Below are 19,246 nucleotides of genomic sequence, written 5' to 3' on the forward strand. Positions count from 1 at the left end.
TTTTCCTGCCTCAGCCTCCTGAGTAGCTGGGATTACAGGCGCGCCACCACGCCCGGCTAATTTTTGTAGTAGTAGAGAGGGGGGTTCACCATGTTGGCCAGGCTGGTCTCAAATGCCTGGCTTCCAGTGATCCACCCGCCTCCGCCTCCCAAAGTGCTGGGATTACAGGCTTGAGCCACCGCGCCTGGCCAGATGTCAACTTTTCAGTACCTTTCAATGTATTCTTTGTTCCCCATTCCTCAAAGACCTTTTTTTCACTCTCATTTAAATGGTAATGACCATTTTAAAGGAGATAAAGTTTATGCTTGTTAAAGATTAATAACTTTTAAATCACTAACATACAAATGTCTTTTAAAAAATACCTAGCTAGACAGAGTAAAAAATCAGCAGCTTATATTCTATCGCGCTTTTGTCGGTACTGCGGTACGTTAACCATGAGGCTTAGAACCTTGTTTCACAGCCCTGATCCTGCCTTATGAGAATCGTTTACGTTCTGGGTATTCTGGTATGGAAAAGGAGAAAAACCGGCGCTGGGCAGCTCGCAATCCAGGAAAAGAAGGAAAGATAACCTGGAGCCCTGCGTCCCGGCGCGTCCGGCTAGCGTTTCCGACGGCCAAGGTGTATCGGTGGGGACCGGTCCCGGGGGCTTTGGCGAGGACCCGGAGCCGCCCCACCCCGAGCGGCGGAGCTAACCGCGGATGCCGCAGGTCCCTTTAAGGTGTCGGGAGAACTGAGAAGGGGAGCGGAGGGGGCGGGAGGAGGGTTTGGGAGCGCACGCCACGTGATTTGGCGGCCAAGTTCGCTGCGAGTTTGACAGAAGTTTGAATCCGACTCGGGGGCTTTCTGCTGCAGGCAGGGCACCGCGGCGGCAGCAGCCTCGGAGAGGGCGAACAGCAGTGCCCCCGCGACCCAGCCAGCCAGCCTGTACCCCGGCCCGCCGACGGCCGCTCTCGCTCCGGCCCCGCTCGCCTGCCCTGCCCGGGGCCCGCAGCTCCCCGCCTCCCCGCGGTGTCCGCCGCCTCCCGGCCAGGGAGCCCCCACGCCGCACCCCGCGCCCACCGCGCCAGCATGTCCTCGACCGAGAGCACCGGCCGCACGGCGGACAAGTCGCCGCGCCAGCAGGTAGTCCCTGCGCGCCCCGGGCTCTCTCACCCGCCCCTCTCCACCTAGATGTCGGCTGGACCCTTATCCCACCCCCGGACCCCGTGTGAGTGGGGCAAGGGAACCAGCGCCTTCCCGGGCCTCCCCACCGCCCTGACCCCCGGCCGGCTGTGTCTCCGCAGGTGGACCGCCTGCTCGTAGGGCTGCGCTGGCGGCGGCTGGAGGAGCCGCTGGGCTTCATCAAAGTTCTCCAGTGGGTGAGTCGCTGCCCTGGCCCCGGGCTATTTCGGGAGCCTGGACTGTGACGCTGACCCGAAGCAATGGAGCCAGGGTGGGGGCTGGGGAGGTGCTGCGGCCGGGCCTCGGCGGAAGGGTGGGGGGCGGCGACAGGTGGGCGGGGGAGGGGAGGGCTGGGGCTGCCTCTCCGGACTTGGTGGCAGGAGGGTGAAGAGCGAGGCATGCAGAGTCCCGGATTCGGTCCTTCTATGTGCAAGGAGCCTTTGCCCAGGGCGCTCACATTTCACTCGGGCGAGAGGACCCGGGTGTAACCTTTCCAGAATTCTGATCCTGCACATACCACTCCTTGGTGACGGGAGCGGGGGGAGAAGGACGAGGGGGACGAGGTCCGCTCTTCACCGAGAGGGAAGCGGTGGAGGGCAAAGGAGGGAAGGAAGCAGGTGATAGAAACCATCCTGTCCCTAAACCCACCAAGGCCTGGATGATCCTGCAGGTACTGGACTCAGGGGACAGGCTCTTGGCTCGCCGTTCCCTGTTAAGGTAAAGAGTACTCTGGGTTCCTGTAAATGAGTGAGGGAATAGATGGATGAATGAACGGAGCTTATGGCTCTATGATTAAATAAAACAAAAAATTAAGACAGAATAAAAATCACAGCATGGCTAAAATGTAGCATGTAGAATAAGACTGAACACTGATCTGAGAAGCTGGGGCTCTGGGATCCAGACCTAGACCAGCCTTTTTCCAGTTATGTCACCTTGGGCAACCCATTTCTCTGGACTTCAATTTCCAACACTAGTCAGATGTTGATCAGAATCTTCCTAGGGTCTCCTTCTGCTCTAAATATGTTGGTGTGCTAGAATATGGCCCTATGTTAGACTTACTTCGTGACCTTGAAAAAGTCACTTGCTCAGGTCCTCAGTTTCCCCTGCTATGATCTAGTGGAAATACTATCTTGCTTCTTTAGGCCACTGCCCAAGGCCTCCTGCGTATGAATTAGGAATGTGGACAGGTGCAGTCACTTTCTCAAATCATAAAGACTTGTAGGGGGCATTTGGTGCACTATTGAAGAAGAGATTTTAAGTTAGACAATCCACATACCAAATGGTGTGTGAATAACTTCATTAATGTGCTCTCAGTACAGAATTCAGCTAGGGAATAACTGACCATTACTATTGAGGAGGATTGAGTTCTACAGGGCTTTGGAGACAAGAATTAGCATTGTGTTGCCAATTCCTAAATCGTGGTTCAGATAAGAATAATCAAATCTGGAATCCAGGGACAATAGTGCATTTGGATTGTCAGGCCAACCCAGGAGCTCCCAAGTGCAAACTTTGGGACCTGATGGGGACTTTCCACCTTCCTTACTGCCTCAAGAGTGGTTGGACCAATTGCTGATGGAACTCTTTTGCCTTTGGCCCCTTCCCTGTTCTGACCCACCACTCAAGTGCCAGAGGGAGCCATAAAAGAACGATATTAAGGCTCTGAGTGACTGGCATCCAGAACTGGAAGAGTCATTATGATCAATCCAGAGGAACAGAACCTGAAAAGTAAGAGACCAATTTTACCATTAAATTAGACAAATGGATCCAACAGAATTTGAGACAGGCTGGTAAAGGATGAGGGAAACAGTAAGGTTATTAGACCATGGAGCCGTGGACTCCTCTTCCCTCGAGGAATTCCGAAAAGCTTCCTTCTTCAATCCTGCCATCCTTTCCTCCACCCCTGCACCTCAAATACCCACAGCATTTCTGTAAAGGCTGTCCAAAGCAATGCCCAGGGAAATGATCCAGTCTTGGGGTCAGCACTAACGCTCTAGGAATTAAGATCTGAATGACTTTATGATCTGCAAGTTCTTAGAAAGAGGGTTAGGCAAAACAGAGACCCGTTTTTCTCAGAAGGCTAAAGGCTGGGTCTGGGGCCAGACTCTGAATTCCGACTTCATTCACAGGGTGGTGTCACAAAGAAACGTGCTTTGCTTTCACTGCTATCCCAGGTAGCCTGAATTCAGAGTGCCACTTTCACTTGCTTTGAAGTTCTGCAGATGAGGTAACAGAAAAAGTACACAGCCTCCAGCACCAGAGATGACAGTGGAAATGTCATTTGAGTTTTTCACTCATTTCCTGTTTGGAGGAATCAAATGCTCCTGACTGGGAAAGGAAAGGAAAACGCAACACTTCCAGTGATCATAATGGTAACTGAAAACTTCTGTGGTCATTATTACAAAAAACAGAGGTTTTACTGGAATCTTTGTGAAAAGAAAATAATGTTATTCTTTTATTTGTCAGGAGCTTAGCTTAGAGTGTTTTTTTTTTTTTTTAATTGAGAAATCAACTAATCTCACCTCAATTCCAATTCTGGAGTCTCACTAAGTCTATACTAAGTTAGCAAAAATAACCTGGATATAGACTAATTATTGAATAACTAGTTTTTGTTGTTTTGTTTGTTTGTTTTTTGTTTTTGTTTTTTGAGATGGAGTCTTGCTCTTATTGTCCAGGTTGGAGTGCAATGGCTTGATCTTGGCTCATTGCAATCTCCGCCTCCTGGGTTCAAGTGATTCTCCTGCCTCAGCCTCCTGAGTAGCTGGGATTACAGGCGTGCACCACTACACCCAGCTAATTTTGTATTTTTCATAGAGACGGGGTTTATCCATGTTGATCAGGCTATTCTCAAACTTCTGACCTCAGGTGATCCGCCCACCTCAGCCTCCTAAAGTGCTGGGATTACAAGTGTGGGCCATTGCACCCGGCCTGAGAACTAGTTTTTTTTTTTTTTTTTTTTTTAAGAAAAAGACATCAAATTGTGGGAGCTCAAGATAAAAAAGAAAAGTATCTTAAAAAGTTGTTTTAAAGAAAAAAACAAACATTGGCAGACTGAAGTGGGAGGATTGCTTGAGCCCAGGAGTTTGACACAAGCCTGGGCAACAAGGGGCTATCTCATCTCTATAAAAAAAATAAAATTAACCGGGTGTAATGGCACATGCTTGTGGTTCCAGCTCCTTGGGAGGCTGAGGCTGGAGAATTGCTTGAGTCCAGGAGGTCGAGGCTGCAGTGAGCAACGCACTGCAGCCTGGGTGATAGAACTAGACCTTATCTCCAAAAAAAAGAAAAAAAAAAAGAAAGAAAGGGAGGAAGGAAGAAAGAAAGGAAGAAAACAAAAGAAAAAGAAAGAGACAGATTTTTGAGGTCAGCTAGGCTTTGGTTTAAATTGAGTCCCCTCTGCTTTCTTGCTTCTAACTCTGAAATCTTGAGTAAGTAAATATCAAATTTTTTTTAGACAAGCTCTAAGAAAGAGACTAAGATAGAGACTGGCTCTATCAGTGAGGCTGGAGTGCAGTGGTAGGAACGCATCTCACTGCAGCCTTAACTTTCCAAGCTCAGGCAATCCCCCCACCTCAGCCTCTCAAGCATCTGGGACCAAAGGCACATATGACCATACCTGGCTAAGTTGTAAAGAATTTTTGTAAAAATGGGGTCTTGCCATGCTGCCCAGGCTGGTTTCGAATTCCTGGGCTCAGGTGATATTCCCACCTCAGTCTCCAAAAGTGCTGAGATCACAGGCATGAGCCACCTCACCCAGTGACAGAATCTGTATGGGCCTGTTTCCTTATCTGTAAATGGAGGTAAGACTTATTTTATGGGCTTATTAGGAGGATTACAGGAGATAATATCTATAAAGTGTAGAACATTCTGGAAGCCTATGGTGAGCCTAGCACTCCAGAGGGCATTAAATAAATGTTGGTTCGCTCCCTATTCCTGAACTTCCCCTTTACCCCATCTATCCCCCATTCTGCAGAATATCTAGCTAGGCTAGTCCTTTGGTTGGATTATTCAAATGTCACTGTTGAAATCCTCAATTTGATGGTAAGGTACAAAAAAATATCTGAGTGACTCAGTCACTGTTCCATTTGCTTATAAATAAGTCATATTACCTTTAGCTGGGTATGCCCTGATCAACAATTCACATTTGGGGTACCAAAGTCACTTATTTGGATCTGAGGTTTCTGTAATTAAAGTAAGTTATTTCAATAAATGTGGAGAATTTGAAAGGACACCATCAGAGTCCATGAAACCAATGAGATATGTAATCCCAGTATTTTGGGAGGCTGAGGCAGGTGGATTGCTTGAGCTCAGGAGTTTAAGACCAGCCTGGGCTACATGGTGAAACTCTGTCTTTATGAAAAAATAAAATAAATTATCTGGAGTGGTGGTGCATGCCTGGAGTCCCAGCTACACAGGAGACTGAGGCAGGAGAATTGTTTGAGTCCAGAAGTTCTAGGTAGTGATCGTGCCACTGCACTCCAGCCTGGGTGACAGAGCAAGACCCTGTGTCAAACAAACAAAACACAGTGAGATCAGTGTGGGAGAAGGAGCTGGGGAGAGAACTTGTCTTCCCTGTGCTGTGTACTAACTGGTCATGTCATCGTCCTCTGGACCAACCAGCGAGCGTGTCAGTGCCAAAGGGGAGCCTCATCCTTAAACTGGAAAGGTTATTCTGACATTATTGCAAAAAAGATGCAGAAGCAAGAGGAGGCAGAGGGCAGAAAATGACCATCGCTGTCCCAGCAGTGCAGGTTCAGGAGGAGGAAGGCTGCTTGGCACCAGAATGCTAGAACTCCACCTCGTCTCAGGGCCCCTACCTCTCCTTAGCTGCTCTTCATTATAACCAGTTTGCTCATGACAGAGCCTTGTGCTTGGCGACAGGGGTGGTTTCAGTTCTTTCCCTCTCTTCCTGTGTCTCGGTCACTTGGCACAGTTAGGGAAGAAAGCAAATCTGGAGTGGAAAGATGGAGGGTTGGGAGACATGGAGGGGGTTGGAAGAAGGCCAGGGGGTTTCTGGGCTTCTGCACCCCAAGGCACAGAGCTACTCCTTCTCTCCTTGTAACTCCTCAGTGCACATGGTAAAGATCTCTTCTTTAGCCTTAATAACTCTGTGAAATGCAGTTTGTTTTTATTTTTTTTTTGTTTGTTTTAATATGACACTCCTTTCTTGTGGTGAATTCTTGAGAGCAAGAGCTAGGTCTTATTCATCTTCATCTCTCCAGCACCTGGCACAAGGTAGATGCTTAATCAGTGTTGAGTTCATGAGCAAATGAAATGGAAAGAGCACTGGATGGGGAATCAGGAGATGTGAATTCTGAGCCTGGCTCTCACATCAGCTAAATGTGACTTTGGGAAAGTGACTTCATCTTTTGGGGCTTCAAATTCCACCTCTGTGAAATGAGATGATTGGACCTGAGAATCTTTGAGGTCCCTTTTGTTCTGCTGCTCTGGGAACCTGTGATTCCCCTCAGATGTCCCCATTTTGCTCTGGTACCATCCGCCTGTATAGTGTTCACTTTTAAATATATTTTGGTAAATAAAACATTATTGTGTAAGATCCCTGACTTGAAAAGAATCAGAATACAATAAACACTAAAGTGATTATGGGTATGTTTTGCCCTCTGAGGAATCCAAAAACAGGATTCAAGAATGTCAGAACCTCAGGACCATCATCTAGACACAGCAGAACTCTTGGTAACAATGGAAAAGTTTTAGAATCTGTGCTAAGGTAGTACCTGCTCGCCACATGAGGCTATTGCGCACTTGAAATGTGCCTAGTGTGAATGAATTGATTTTTTTTTTTTTTTGTATTTTTAGTAGAGACAGGATTTTGCCATGTTGGCCAGACTGGTCTTAAACTCCTGACCTCAAGTGATCCGGCTGCCTGGCCTCCTACACTGCTGAGATTATAGGCATGAGCCACCGTGCCTGGCCTGAATTTCTTTGTTGTTGTTTGATAGTCTCACTCTGTCACCCAGGCTGGAGTGCAGTGGTGTGATCCTAGCTCATTGCAGCTTTGAACTCGTGGGCTCACGTGATCCACCCACTTCAGCCTCACAAGCTGCCAGGACCACAGGCATGCACCACCATGCCTGGCTATTTTTTTTTTTTTTTTTTTTGGTGGAAATGGGGTCTTGCTATGTTACCCAGGCTGGTCTTGAACTCCTGACCTCAAGTGATCCTCCCACCTTGCTTCCCAAAGTGTTGGGATTACAGGTGTGAGACACTGCACCCAGCTTGAATTTTTAATTTAATTTAATTTTAATTAACTTAAATGTAAATAATTAAGCTTGGCTAGTGGCTACGGTTTTGGATAGTTCAGCTCTAGAGTGATGCAGAGGCTTCTAGAGTATAAGCCCCATGAGGACAGAGATTTTCTTTTTCTTTTTTTTGAGATAGGGTCTCGCTCTGTCACCTAGGCTGGAGTGCAGTGGTGCAATCATGTAGCTTTGACCTCCTGGACTCAAGAGATCTTCCCACGTCAGTCTCCAGAGTGGCTGGGACCACAGATGTGCACCACCACACCTGGCTAATTTTTCTTGGCTAAATAAAAAGTTGGCTAATCCCAAACTCCTGGGCTCAAGTGATCCTCTCACCTTAGCCTCTCAAAGTGCTGAGATTACAGGCATGAACCACCATGCTCAGCCTTTTTCCTCTCTTGTTCACTGCTAGACGATGGTGCCTATGGCAGTGCATGGTAGGCACTGTACATGCCAGGCATAGCACATGCTCAATACATGGTATCTTCCTGTAGATGCTCAGGCGTGCCTTTCAAGAGAGTGCTGGTGAAGAGAAGGCTGCATAACTGACCATTCACTTCCCTAAGTTTTGAGTACCTACTTTCTTTTTCTTTCCTTTTTGTTTGAGATGGGGTCTTGCTCTGTTGCCCAGCCTGGAGTGCAGTGGCATGATCATAGCTCACTACAGCCTTGAACTCCTGGGCTCAAGTGATTCCTCCACATCAGCCTCCTGAGTAGCTGGGACTACTAGCAGGCACCACCATGCCTGGCTAATCTTTTGTTTGTAGTTTCTGTAGGGACAGAGTCTTGCTATGTTACCCATATGTTGCTGGTCTCAAACTCCTGGGCTCAAGCCGTTCTCCTACCTTGGCCTCCCAAACTGCTAGGATTACAGGTGTCAGCCACTGTGCCTGGTCCCTGCTTTCTTAAGAAACCATTCACTGACTAACTGTCAATGGGTAAAAATATTTCCAACTGTGCTCCTCTTCCTAGAATGTGACAACCTAATCATGTCCAGTCTGGGCACCAGAAGCTAACAGGAATAAAGAAACTTCTTAGAGGAACAGATGGCCACAGAACTGACAAAAGATTAGAGAATTCCTATGAGGAAGAGCTAGAGAAGTTCCACTACTATACTGGTGAGGCAGCTTTGAGTACGCACAGGGTAGTGATGCAGAGGCTTCGAGTGATTCCTCTCTACTTCTGTGAAAAAGGTGGGCATACAGGGCTCTACTGCAGCCTCCATCATTTAATTCAGGAAAGGAAGTCATTTAGGCGTTGAAGGGGGGTTTTACTGTCTTCTTTCCCAGATACCTTTAAACATGGACTCAATTCTCATTTGTCTGGAATAAACCTCCTGGAAACAGAGAGGTGCTCATTATGACCTTTGGAGAGAGGTCAATGGTTCCAGCATGGAGCTCTGCAAGGCCAGGCACTGCAAGCTGGGACAGTGGCACTGGACAGCTCCCAGGGGCAGAGCACAGCTGTTGGCAAGCTCAGCCAAGTGTACACTGACAGTGTTACTCTCAGAGAGGAAGAGAGTTCCAGGGCTGGAAAGGGCCTCTAGATTATCTATGCCAAACCCTCCATTTAAGATGAGGAAACAGACTGAGAGAGCAGAGTGACTTATCAGAGCTCACCTGGCTAGTGATAGGACCAGGTCGGAACCTAGGTTTCCATACACCTAGTTCAGGTCTCCTTTCCCTCCGTAACGCTAACAAGCATTAGCAAAATAACGTGCATATAGCTTCTATTCTAGACTCTGAAAGCAGGGCTGAGATGTAGATCAGCTCTTTCAAGTCCTTGATGTCCAAGATACCGAACCTCAGAGAAACATACAGAAGGTGAATAATTAAGAGACTAAGCTAATTGCTTAATAAGAATAATGACATTTTGTGTCCAAGTCAAAGGAAAGTGCACAGGAAACCCAGTCTGAACAGATGATGTGGAGAATAAGACATTTCCAGTTCTCACCTCCTTTCTTCTTTTTTCTTTTCTTTCTTTTTTTTTTTTTTTTTTTTAAGTGGTGGGGACAGGGTCTCACTCAGTCACCCAGGCTGAAGTGCAGTGGCATGATCTCTGCTCACTGTAACCTCTGCCTCCTGGGTTCAATGATTCTCCTGCCTCAGCCTCCCAAGTAGCTGGGATTACAGGCACGTGCCACTACCACCTGACTAATTTTTGTATTTTTAGTGGAGATGAGGTTTCACCATGTTGGCCAGGCTGGTCTTGAACTCCTGACCTCAAATGATCCACCCGCCTAGACCTCCCAAAGTGCTGGGATTACAGGCGTGAGCCACTGCACCTGGCTTCTCCCCTCTTTTTCTAACCGAAGTGTGTTTCCCAGAAAGAAATTTGAAAATCATAGGATGAGAAAATGCTATTTCACTTGAGAGAGAAGGTGTCGTAAAATGTGAGAAAAGGTGGAGAAGAAAACAATTCGAATGACCTGGGACACCTCTGTCTCTTAACACTGAGAAATGGCAGCATCAACAGACGACAAAGGGAAACACCAGCCAGGAAATAGTGGAGACTGATAAGTCAAGAGGAGGGTAATTTTCTCTGGGCTTAGGCCAAGATTGTCATGTTGGCTCAGCCAGCGCTACTGGTGGAAGGCCATGTGCCTTTTGGGGAAGAGGAATTAGGCTGTCAGTACCCTGGAACAGCAGCGTGGCCCCTCTGGGGAGGCGTGGTAGAAGCTGTCCCCTCCAGCTATACGTCCACCGAGGCAGGAAGCTACTGGAAGTTAGCAACCAGGAAACAAGGTTAGACCACTAGATCGAAGGAGAAATGAAAACCATTCTAGCATGTCTAATCTAGGTTGGTGCAGGGGAATCTATTCTGAATGTGCCTCTCCTTTGGGAAGGAAATTCAAGTCTGTCTATAAGCTACAAGTTTCCTAAAGCCTGACGTGTAGAGGTTTTGTGTTCATCATCATCTTAAGAAGGCTACCTATGGTCCCAAGTCATACCCAATGGAGAGATCTGGCAACTGTCCATTTCCTGTGTGTCTTCATGTCCCTCTCACACACCACTCAGTTAACCTTATTCATCTGGGTATTTGGTCCAGGAGCCTGAGGCTAGAAAACAAATGAAAGCCAAGGGTTTCTCCCCAGAAGAACTTGATTTAAGGGAGTCCTCACTCTCCCCGACTCCCACACTTAATGTCTGCACCTGCAGGGAGTCACAGTTAGTTACTGACCTTGGCAAGTTGAGGCCTTCTGACTCTCAAAGAGGCTTCACTCTCTCTCAGCTCTTTGCTATTTTCGCCTTCGGGGCCTGCGGCTCCTACAGCGGGGAGACCGGAGCAATGGTTCGCTGCAACAACGAAGCCAAGGACGTGAGCTCCATCATCGTTGCATTCGGCTATCCCTTCAGGTGAGCAAGAATTAGTTCCATCCCAGCACAGCTTCTCTCACTGGATTGGCAGAACCTGCTTGGTCTCTTCCTATTCCAGGAACCTAAAAATGATTTGTTGTGTGACAACCCAGATTCAAATAGAATGATAAGACTTGGATCCTTTCTGCTCTTTAGCAATTTCAGACACACTGACCAGAACAAAATGTAAGGGAAACATAGATTGATCACTGGTAGAATAATGTTCCAGTCCATGGACAACCCAGGGCAGGTGACACCAGCTCATACAGAAAGAACCCATGTAGTTTGGGATGGAGGCTTACTGGAAACCGAGCAAGTTGGACAGGTCTCTCTGACCCTCATCAGCCCCCTCTCTGCCTCGAAGGTAGGGAAGTTTATTAGTAGTTACATCCTAAAGAGTTGATATGGGGCCCTCAGCTGGTGCCACCAGAATACAAGTGAGCACACCTTGACAGGAAGGTAGAAGCAAACTCTTTTCTGGGTATTTGAGATCTTAGGAAGTAGGGAGCCCAAATGTTCAGAGGAGAAAGGGGATGATAGGATTTACCTTTTCAGAAATTTCTAGTATCAGCACCCAAGTTCTATTAACTGTCTCATGTATAATAGGCTGTGTCTTTCTCTTTAATTTGTCCATTGTCTCATTGGAAAGCCCAATAAGGCCTGAGAATGGGTGATTCCAACCTTAGCCACTCCACGCCTGCACTTTCAGAGGCAGAATGAAGCTGACCTACCTAGTGATTTGGTTACCAGAAATAGAAGAACTGCATATATTGCTCTTGCTCTTGTGACCTAAAGGGCCCTGGAGATACTTGGGAATACATGGTCACCATGTCTGGGCATGGTAGATGAGTGGTGTAGGGGGCACAGCTGAGGGGAAGGTAGTTTTACTGGAAATTTCGGGGAAGTTCCCATCTTGATTGTAAGGTTCCCTCCAGAAACATTTCTCCCTACCTGACCCCTTTCTTGGCTCCATAAGAGTCCCCTGCTGAGAACTAGCACAGGACTACTTCTGGGCCAGGGAGAGAGAGGATTGCCTGAGCTCGAAATGGCCTCCCCTGCCACCTGCAGGTTGCACCGGATCCAGTATGAGATGCCCCTGTGTGACGAAGAGTCCACCTCCAAAACCATGCACCTCATGGGGGACTTCTCTGCACCCGCCGAGTTCTTTGTGACCCTTGGCATCTTTTCCTTCTTCTATACCATGGCTGCCCTAGTTCTCTACCTGCGCTTCCACAACCTCTACACAGAGAACAAACGCTTTCCGCTGGTGGTGAGTGAGCATAGGCCAGAAGGAATGGGGCGGAGAAACCGAGGAGATGTTTGCAAGGGGCCTGAGGTCAGACCTGGAGGAGAGGACAAACGTGGCGTCTTCCACCCCCACAGTGGAACCTCTGCCTCCATCAACCTCCTGTTGATTGCTCCTGTTCACAGGAGGCACAATAATAGCAGCATACACAAGCAGGCTCTGGAGTTAGATGGCCTGGGTTCAAATTCCAGCACGGTCACATTACTGTGTAATCTTGGACACACAGCAAATGTGTCTAATCTTGGACAAATTAAATAACCTCCCTAAATCTCAGTTTCCTTAACTACAAAATGGGCATAAAATAATACTTGCCTCATAGTTTTGTGTGTGTGTGTGTGTGTGTGTGATAAAATGGGAATGCATGCAAGGTATCTAGTACATATTTAGTCTCAATAAGCATTAGTGACTATTAATATTACTCCTCTTGGCCGGGCGTGGTGGCTCACACCTGTAATCCCAGCACTTTGGGAGGCCGAGGCTGGTATATCATGAGGTCAAGAGATCGAGACCATCCTGGTCAACATAGTGAAACCCCATCTCTACTAAAAATACAAAAAATTATCTGGGCATGGTGGCACATGCCCGTAATCCCAGCTACTCAGGAGGCTGAAGCAGGAGAATTGCCTGAGCCCAGGAGGCAGAGGTTGCGGTGAGCCGAGATCGCGCCATTGCACTCCAGCCTGGGTAACAAGAGCGAAACTCTATCTCAAAAAAAAAAAAAAAATTACTCCTCTTTACTCTCTTCCTATGCCAGGCATGCAAGACCCCTGAGTGATTCCAACCTTCTCTTGGCCGCTCTGGGCCTGCACTTTCCGGAGGCAGAGTGAAGCTGACCTACCTAGTGGTTTGGCTACAAGAAACAGAAGAAGTATTTATATTGCAGTTGTGACCTAAAGGGCCCTGGAGATACTTGGGAATACATGGGCCCCAGGTGTGGGCAGGGTAGATGAGGGCTGGGGGGCAGCTGAGGGGAAGGTAGAGTTTGACTGGACATTTTGGGGAAGTTCCCATCTCGACTGTAAGGTTCCCTCCAGAAACATTCCTCCCTACATGACCCCTTTCTTGGCTTCGTGAGAGTGCAATCCTCTCTGTCCCTGGCGCAGAAGTAGTCCTGTGCTAGTTCTCAGCGGGGGACTCTGACGGAGCCAAGAAAGGGGTCATGTAGGGAGGAATGTTTCTGGAGGGAACCTTACAGTCGAGATGGGAACTTCCCCAAAATGTCCAGTCAAACTCTACCTTCCCCTCAGCTGCCCCCCAGCCCTCATCTACCCTGCCCACACCTGGGGCCCATGTATTCCCAAGTATCTCCAGGGCCCTTTAGGTCACAACTGCAATATAAATACTTCTTCTGTTTCTTGTAGCCAAACCACTAGGTAGGTCAGCTTCACTTTGCCTCTGGAAAGTGCAGGCCCAAAGTGGCCAAGAGAAGGTTGGAATCACCCAGGGGTGCCTTAAGGGGCCCCATTTGCCTCCTGCAGTCTGCCACTTGTAGCTGAGCAATGGTGATAAAAGGAAAAGCTGGGAGGGAAAAGTGGGGAGTTTAGGTTCCACTTGGGATGAGTGGATTTTGGGGTGAGGCTGACCAACAGATTCCTTGGTACATGCAGCCAGACCTTAGATCTGAGGGCATTAGTAGGGGCAGCCTGAGTGGCAGGACTCCTTTGGGGACAGTGAACAGATGCCTCAGGACCACCTGGGCTTTAGGCATTGGGTAGCATGGGAAAAGACAGCTATCCTGGCACCCTGGGATTGCCAGTATCATGGCAAGAGGAAAAGAAGGGAGGGAATTATTGGGCCTTTCTGAGTGTGTTTCCCATCCCTCTGCTCCTCCCAGGACTTCTGTGTGACTGTCTCCTTCACCTTCTTCTGGCTGGTAGCTGCAGCTGCCTGGGGCAAGGGCCTGACCGATGTCAAGGGGGCCACACGGCCATCCAGCCTGACAGCAGCCATGTCTGTGTGCCATGGAGAGGAAGCAGTGTGCAGCGGCGGGGCCACGCCCTCCATGGGCCTGGCCAACATCTCTGTGGTGAGACCTGTGGCCACTGCGGTAGGCAGCACCATCCCTGCTGCCCAGGCCTGTCCCAGCTAGCAGGTCCTGAAAGGAAAGAGAGGGTGTCCCAGAGCTGGTGTTCCTGCACCTGGAGCTGGTGCCCTCGCTGTGCTTCATGCTGGCTGCTGGTTCCTGGCTGACCCTGAGAAGACATTTTGGGATGAGGGGAACCCAAGAGCCACTTAGCCTTCTGTTCCTGCCTCCTTCTGCACTCCACCTCCAATTCCCTTCTCATCTCCCCAGCTCTAGGCACACTCTCTGCGATGCCTCCCCTCCTCTTGCCTGTTTTACACAGTGTGTGTGAGCATATAAAGGGGAGCCTGGGGCTGTGGCTGAGCTTGAAGCCGGGAGCAGACCAGCTGAGTGGAAAGGGGCTTAGAGTCGCTCAGCCCTCCAGCCTGGAAAGGGGCTTTGGGCCAGTAGCGGGTCAGCTAAATATGTATAGATTTGGCCATTCCAGTTGTTAGAATGTTGGTATGTCCATATTCATTGGTAAAGAGCTGAGGTCTTGAGGTTCTCAAATGCTGCCCATCATCCCAGCCACCTCAGCCTTGTTCTGAAAATGACTTGTTACCACAGCTGAAATGTTTAATGGCTGGCACACCAAGAACACCCTTCTGGAACTTGCTGGAACCCTGCCGATAGGTTTCTCCCCCAAAAATTTTATTGTAAAAATGTTCATACATACAACAAAGTTGAAAAAATTTTAACACCCACATACTCACCACCTGGACTGTGCCATTAACTTTTTACTAGACTTGCTTTATCATGTATTTACTCACTTCTTCATCCATCAATCCATCTTGTTTTTAATGCCTTTCAAAGATAATTTGAGACATCAGTATACTCCCCTCTAAGTACTTCCTGCTGTGAGGTTTTTTAAATATTTTGAATAAATATTTGAATATAGCCCTGGCTGGGTTCCTGATCATAGGGAAGGAGCACCTTGGACAGCTCCTGCCACACCCACTGGGCAGAAGGTGCTTGAATACGGCCTCACGTGTGCTGCGGGAAGCGTCCCAGCTCTGACTTTTGGCTCCTGGCTGTGCTTTGCACGATGCTCCACTAAAGGGCCAGATTCTGCTAGTGGCCAAGCTACATCTTGGGTGCATGCTGTGGACAGAGTTAGATACTTTCACCTGGGTTCCCCAAACAGGTGATGGCCCTGAGCCCTGCCTCTATACCTCTATACTCTTATATATAATCTATATATAAGAGTTCTCTGTCTTAATTTAGTCTTTCTAGCCCTCTGTGCTTCTTCCCTGCATAACCCCCCACCCCCCCTGCAAGAGGAACTCCCCATCACTGTTCCCACAATGACCCCCTTTCTCTTCTCACAAATTCCCCTGATGTCTTTGCAGCTCTTCGGCTTTATCAACTTCTTCCTATGGGCTGGGAACTGTTGGTTTGTGTTCAAGGAGACCCCGTGGCATGGACAGGGCCAGGGCCAGGGCCAGGACCAGGCCCAGGGTCCCAGCCAGGAGAGCGCAGCTGAGCAGGGAGCAGTGGAGAAGCAGTAAGCAGCCCCCTACCTGGCTACTCCCGAACTGGACAGCACCTCTTCAACCACCTCCGGCTTCCAGGACCTCCCTCTTCCTACTCCTCCAGTTCCCCTTCCCCATCATTCTGGTCTTTGAGCTTTGAGACAATGGGCAGGCATCAGCTGTTGGAAACCTGGACAGCCCTCCCAGTGGCTTCCTGTTCTTCTTCTTGCTGGAGCCATGAATGGCAGGAGCTCAGTGCTTCTTGTCCTGTGCCTGGGCCCAGGGATCTTACTTGGGGTCTTATCTGTACTCTCACAGTCTCTGAGAATCAGCCTCTGCTGCGGGTGAGGGGGTAGGAAATCAGTGCCCTGAGGCTGGTTCCTAGCAGCCACCTTTCTGTCAACCTCCAGCTTCAACAGCAGTAGGGAAGGGAAATCAGCTAGTAGCCTTCCCTTTGTGTGGAGGCCCCAACAGTGGTTTGGTGACCCCTCCTCATTGGCTGTCACCTAGTCCCTGTGTCTGATCTCCAGTCACCCCAGGACTCAGTGTGTCTCCCACTGTCTTCTTTGGCCTCTGCTCACCCACAAAGTCCACCATGTGTGAACCAGAGAGGCCCACTAGCCCAGAAAACAGCCCCGTGGAGGGTCCTGATGAGGCCTAGACTCAGCTGGGAGCAAGGTAAATTGCAACTGAGTTTCAGCTTCAAGAAAGTAAAGCCAGTAAACTTGCTGGCATAATCAATTTCTTCTATCCCCTCAATCATCCCACCCACCAGGCTGGGGCACTTTCCACCAACACTCTAAACTCTACTTTAGAAATTCCCTATCTTCCTCCCTGTCCTTCTTGGTCTCACACTTGGGACTCACAGTGTGGAGTCTTGGACCTGCCCCCCATTCCTTTACTTCTCTGTTTATCTCCCTTCCCAGCCTCTTGCATCTGAGGCATTTGAGATCCTTTTTGAAGTCTGTCCAGGCCTTTCTTTTATTCCTGTGGGGCCAGAAAGGGGCTTAGGAAGGGCCAAAGGACTATCATGAGGCTACATTGCCCCTGAGCCCCAGGATGGATGGGCCCATTTTTTCCTTATTCCTTGCTCAGTTTTTTCCCCCCGCTCCTTCTCTAGTCCTTCTTTCATATTTCTCCTTCTCATCTTTTAAACAAGATGTTCCCCCTCCCCATGCCCTTCCATTCCTCCCCTGTGTCCTTTTTTCTCGCAGTCTCTATCCCCTCTCCAGTCCATGGCAGGCCGATGCTATTGGTGCTTCTTCACTTTGGGACCCAGATCCATATTTGTCTTTAGTGTAAATCCTCTTCCTGATACCTCCTTCAGACCTTCTCTGGGCCCCAAGGCTGAGAGTCAGTTAACTGGGTTAGGACCATTTGCTTCCTGCCCAGCTCAATCTGCCCTGGCCATAGGGCTTCCCAGGGAAGGAATAAGAGAGAAGAATCCAACCACTTTCCAATCCAGTGCCAATTGGCCCACTAAGCATCCCAAAGGTGAATGTGCTCTGTGCCAATCTCTCCTCAGGACTGAGTCAACCCCCTTCAACCTCCTCACCTCTGTAAACACCATCCATAGAAACATGTACATTACTGGGGTACCTAGGAGTCAGGACTTTTGACTTCAGGCCCATCATTTCCTCTTGATAGGGAAAGGGTGAGATTTATGTCCCCAAATGCTCCAGAGTCCTTCAGTGAAAGAATCATTTTTGTTTGTTTGTTTGTTTGTTTGTTTAAGATTTTCAGGGAGATATTTGAGGAGGAAAGAAAGGAGATGGGGTGAGAGGGTTTCTAAGTCTGAAACTCTCTCTGTCATGAGCTGTCCCCATGGTTACTCAAGGACAAGGGGGGACAGTTTTGTCTACAGCTCCAGAGACACAGAGAACAAAGGGGCGACCTTCATTTTTCTTCAAGCCAGCCTCTGTGGGGGTCTGTGAGCAGCTTCTACTGGGTCTTTGTTTGGATTCTGTGTCTGTATTTATAATTTATTTGAAATGTGCTGGATAGTGTTCTCATTTGGGGGCTGAAGTTAGCAACTGGCCCTTCAGCTAGGGAAAGCGGTTGCAAGTGGGGGTGGCGGGGGGGGGGGGTGGAGATTATATTCACTCCTGCCAAGGACTCCCAGCTCAGAATTCTCTTTAAAGCAAGGAAGGCTTGTTCTCTTTCTTCTCAAGAGGCTCTCTTGTTCTCTGTCAGGAAAGTCTTTTTTTTTTTTTTTTTTTTTATTCACGTGGAAATCCTATGGAGAGTCTTGATTTAGGCTATGGCCTCACTCTCTTTGGCCACCCGAAGAGGAAAGGCTACTTCACCTCATTACCTCCAGAGGGCTGGGCGGGGCCAAGTACCTCATAGGACTTATGTTCTTTCCAGCCAGGGCTAGTATCACTGCTTTGCCCAGTGGGGCCTGAGGTAGAAGAAGGTGTCTGGTTTCTCCAGCTGCTGCAGGAGGCTAATGGGCAAGGCACTTGCCCTTTGTCCCACAGACTCTAACTCAGCGCCAGGGTGCCCACCTAGGACCTTTCCTGGACATGAGTTTCCTTCACTGTTGTGGTCATGAGTCTCTTACTTCTGGGATTGCAGATCAGGGGTGGGGGGAGAATGTTGCATGTTGTTTTCTGGTGCTTGTTATTAAACATTTGAATAAACAGTGCTGAAAGTACTTGCACTGAAGGATCTGTGACTGGAGTCCTTCTGGGGATTTGTTTTTCTTCCTTTCTCTTATTTTAAGTTCTTGGACAAATGTCAGGACTTTCTGATAAGTCAGACTGCTTTTTGGGGTGCACAGAGGAGAGCAGTTGTTCCTAGCAGGCTCTGGTCTAGTGACATATCCTCTTTTGGTGGCACCCAATTAGACCAAAGTAACTGGGACTCATTAACCACTCTGGAGCAAATTGAAAAGGTGAGAGATAGTGACTTCCACAAAGCTGTTTCCATGTGCTGTCCTACCATCTGTGACCCAAATGGGCTTCCTGTCAGGAGTTGAGGGCCATATGCTTCGATTTCTTAACTATTAGCTTCTTGTTGAACAAACTTGCACATCTATCCCCCTTCACACAGTCACCCACTACATTTACATCCCCTAGAAAAATACACTTGGTTACAATCGAACAATTCAATTTTTACCAGATTCCTGGACAGCCTAGGGATCATCTGTGGGTCTCAGGTTGATTCCCTGCCCTCAGATATTATTCTTGAAGTACTTACACCTTCCCTGGATGAACAGGAGAAGAAAATCTGAAGTCTTGCTCCCAAACTTGTTTTCCCCTTAGCTAAAGGGTCAAGGTGGGGGGGGGTGAGGTGTGAGAGGTTGAGGAAAAAGGGTTAGTATTTCTTTCCTAATGTGGGGGGGGGGTTGGAGGAGGCAGACTTTTGTCTCTTGATTGTGTGAAGGTGGGAAGAAATGTTATCAGCTGAGAAGAGGAAAGAAATGGATGATTAAGGTACTTTCCAGACCTTAGCAAGGAAGATGACAGCTCTGATGAGAAATCTCCCTATGCCGAGGCTTCAGAAGCAACCCTTCCAGCAGAGAAAGCATTCATTAGAAAAAGAAGGCAAAGTGATGGATGAAGTCAGGGTCCAGCCAGGGTTTGGGAAGAGGCGGTACAGGGTATCGACCGCAGTTCTCAGGAGAAGAG

General features: G+C 48.6%; 1 protein-coding gene across 1 annotated transcript; it reads left to right on the top strand.

The window, feature by feature from the left end:
* Positions 1 to 823: 823 nt before the first annotated feature.
* Positions 824 to 18,281, top strand: SYPL2 (synaptophysin like 2). The gene is made up of 6 exons (XM_035252396.3): positions 824 to 1,122; positions 1,284 to 1,358; positions 10,650 to 10,774; positions 11,843 to 12,044; positions 13,915 to 14,106; positions 15,492 to 18,281. The coding sequence occupies exons 1-6, from the start codon at positions 1,069 to 1,071 to the stop codon at positions 15,648 to 15,650; spliced, it is 807 nt and encodes a 268-aa protein (XP_035108287.1). The 5' UTR covers positions 824 to 1,068; the 3' UTR covers positions 15,651 to 18,281.
* The last annotated feature ends 965 nt before the right edge of the window (positions 18,282 to 19,246 follow it).

This window comes from Callithrix jacchus, chromosome 7 (assembly GCF_049354715.1).
Source record: "Callithrix jacchus isolate 240 chromosome 7, calJac240_pri, whole genome shotgun sequence".
Taxonomy (NCBI): Eukaryota; Metazoa; Chordata; class Mammalia; order Primates; family Cebidae; genus Callithrix; species Callithrix jacchus.

Excerpts from the sequence above, each read along its gene's own strand:
- SYPL2 (XM_035252396.3), top strand. The coding sequence starts at position 1,069 with ATGTCCTCGACCGAGAGCACCGGCCGCACGGCGGACAAGTCGCCGCGC. Across the intron at positions 1,123-1,283 it reads ACAAGTCGCCGCGCCAGCAG|GTGGACCGCCTGCTCGTAGG; the intron begins GTAGTCCCTGCG and ends GTGTCTCCGCAG. Across the intron at positions 1,359-10,649 it reads TCATCAAAGTTCTCCAGTGG|CTCTTTGCTATTTTCGCCTT; the intron begins GTGAGTCGCTGC and ends ACTCTCTCTCAG.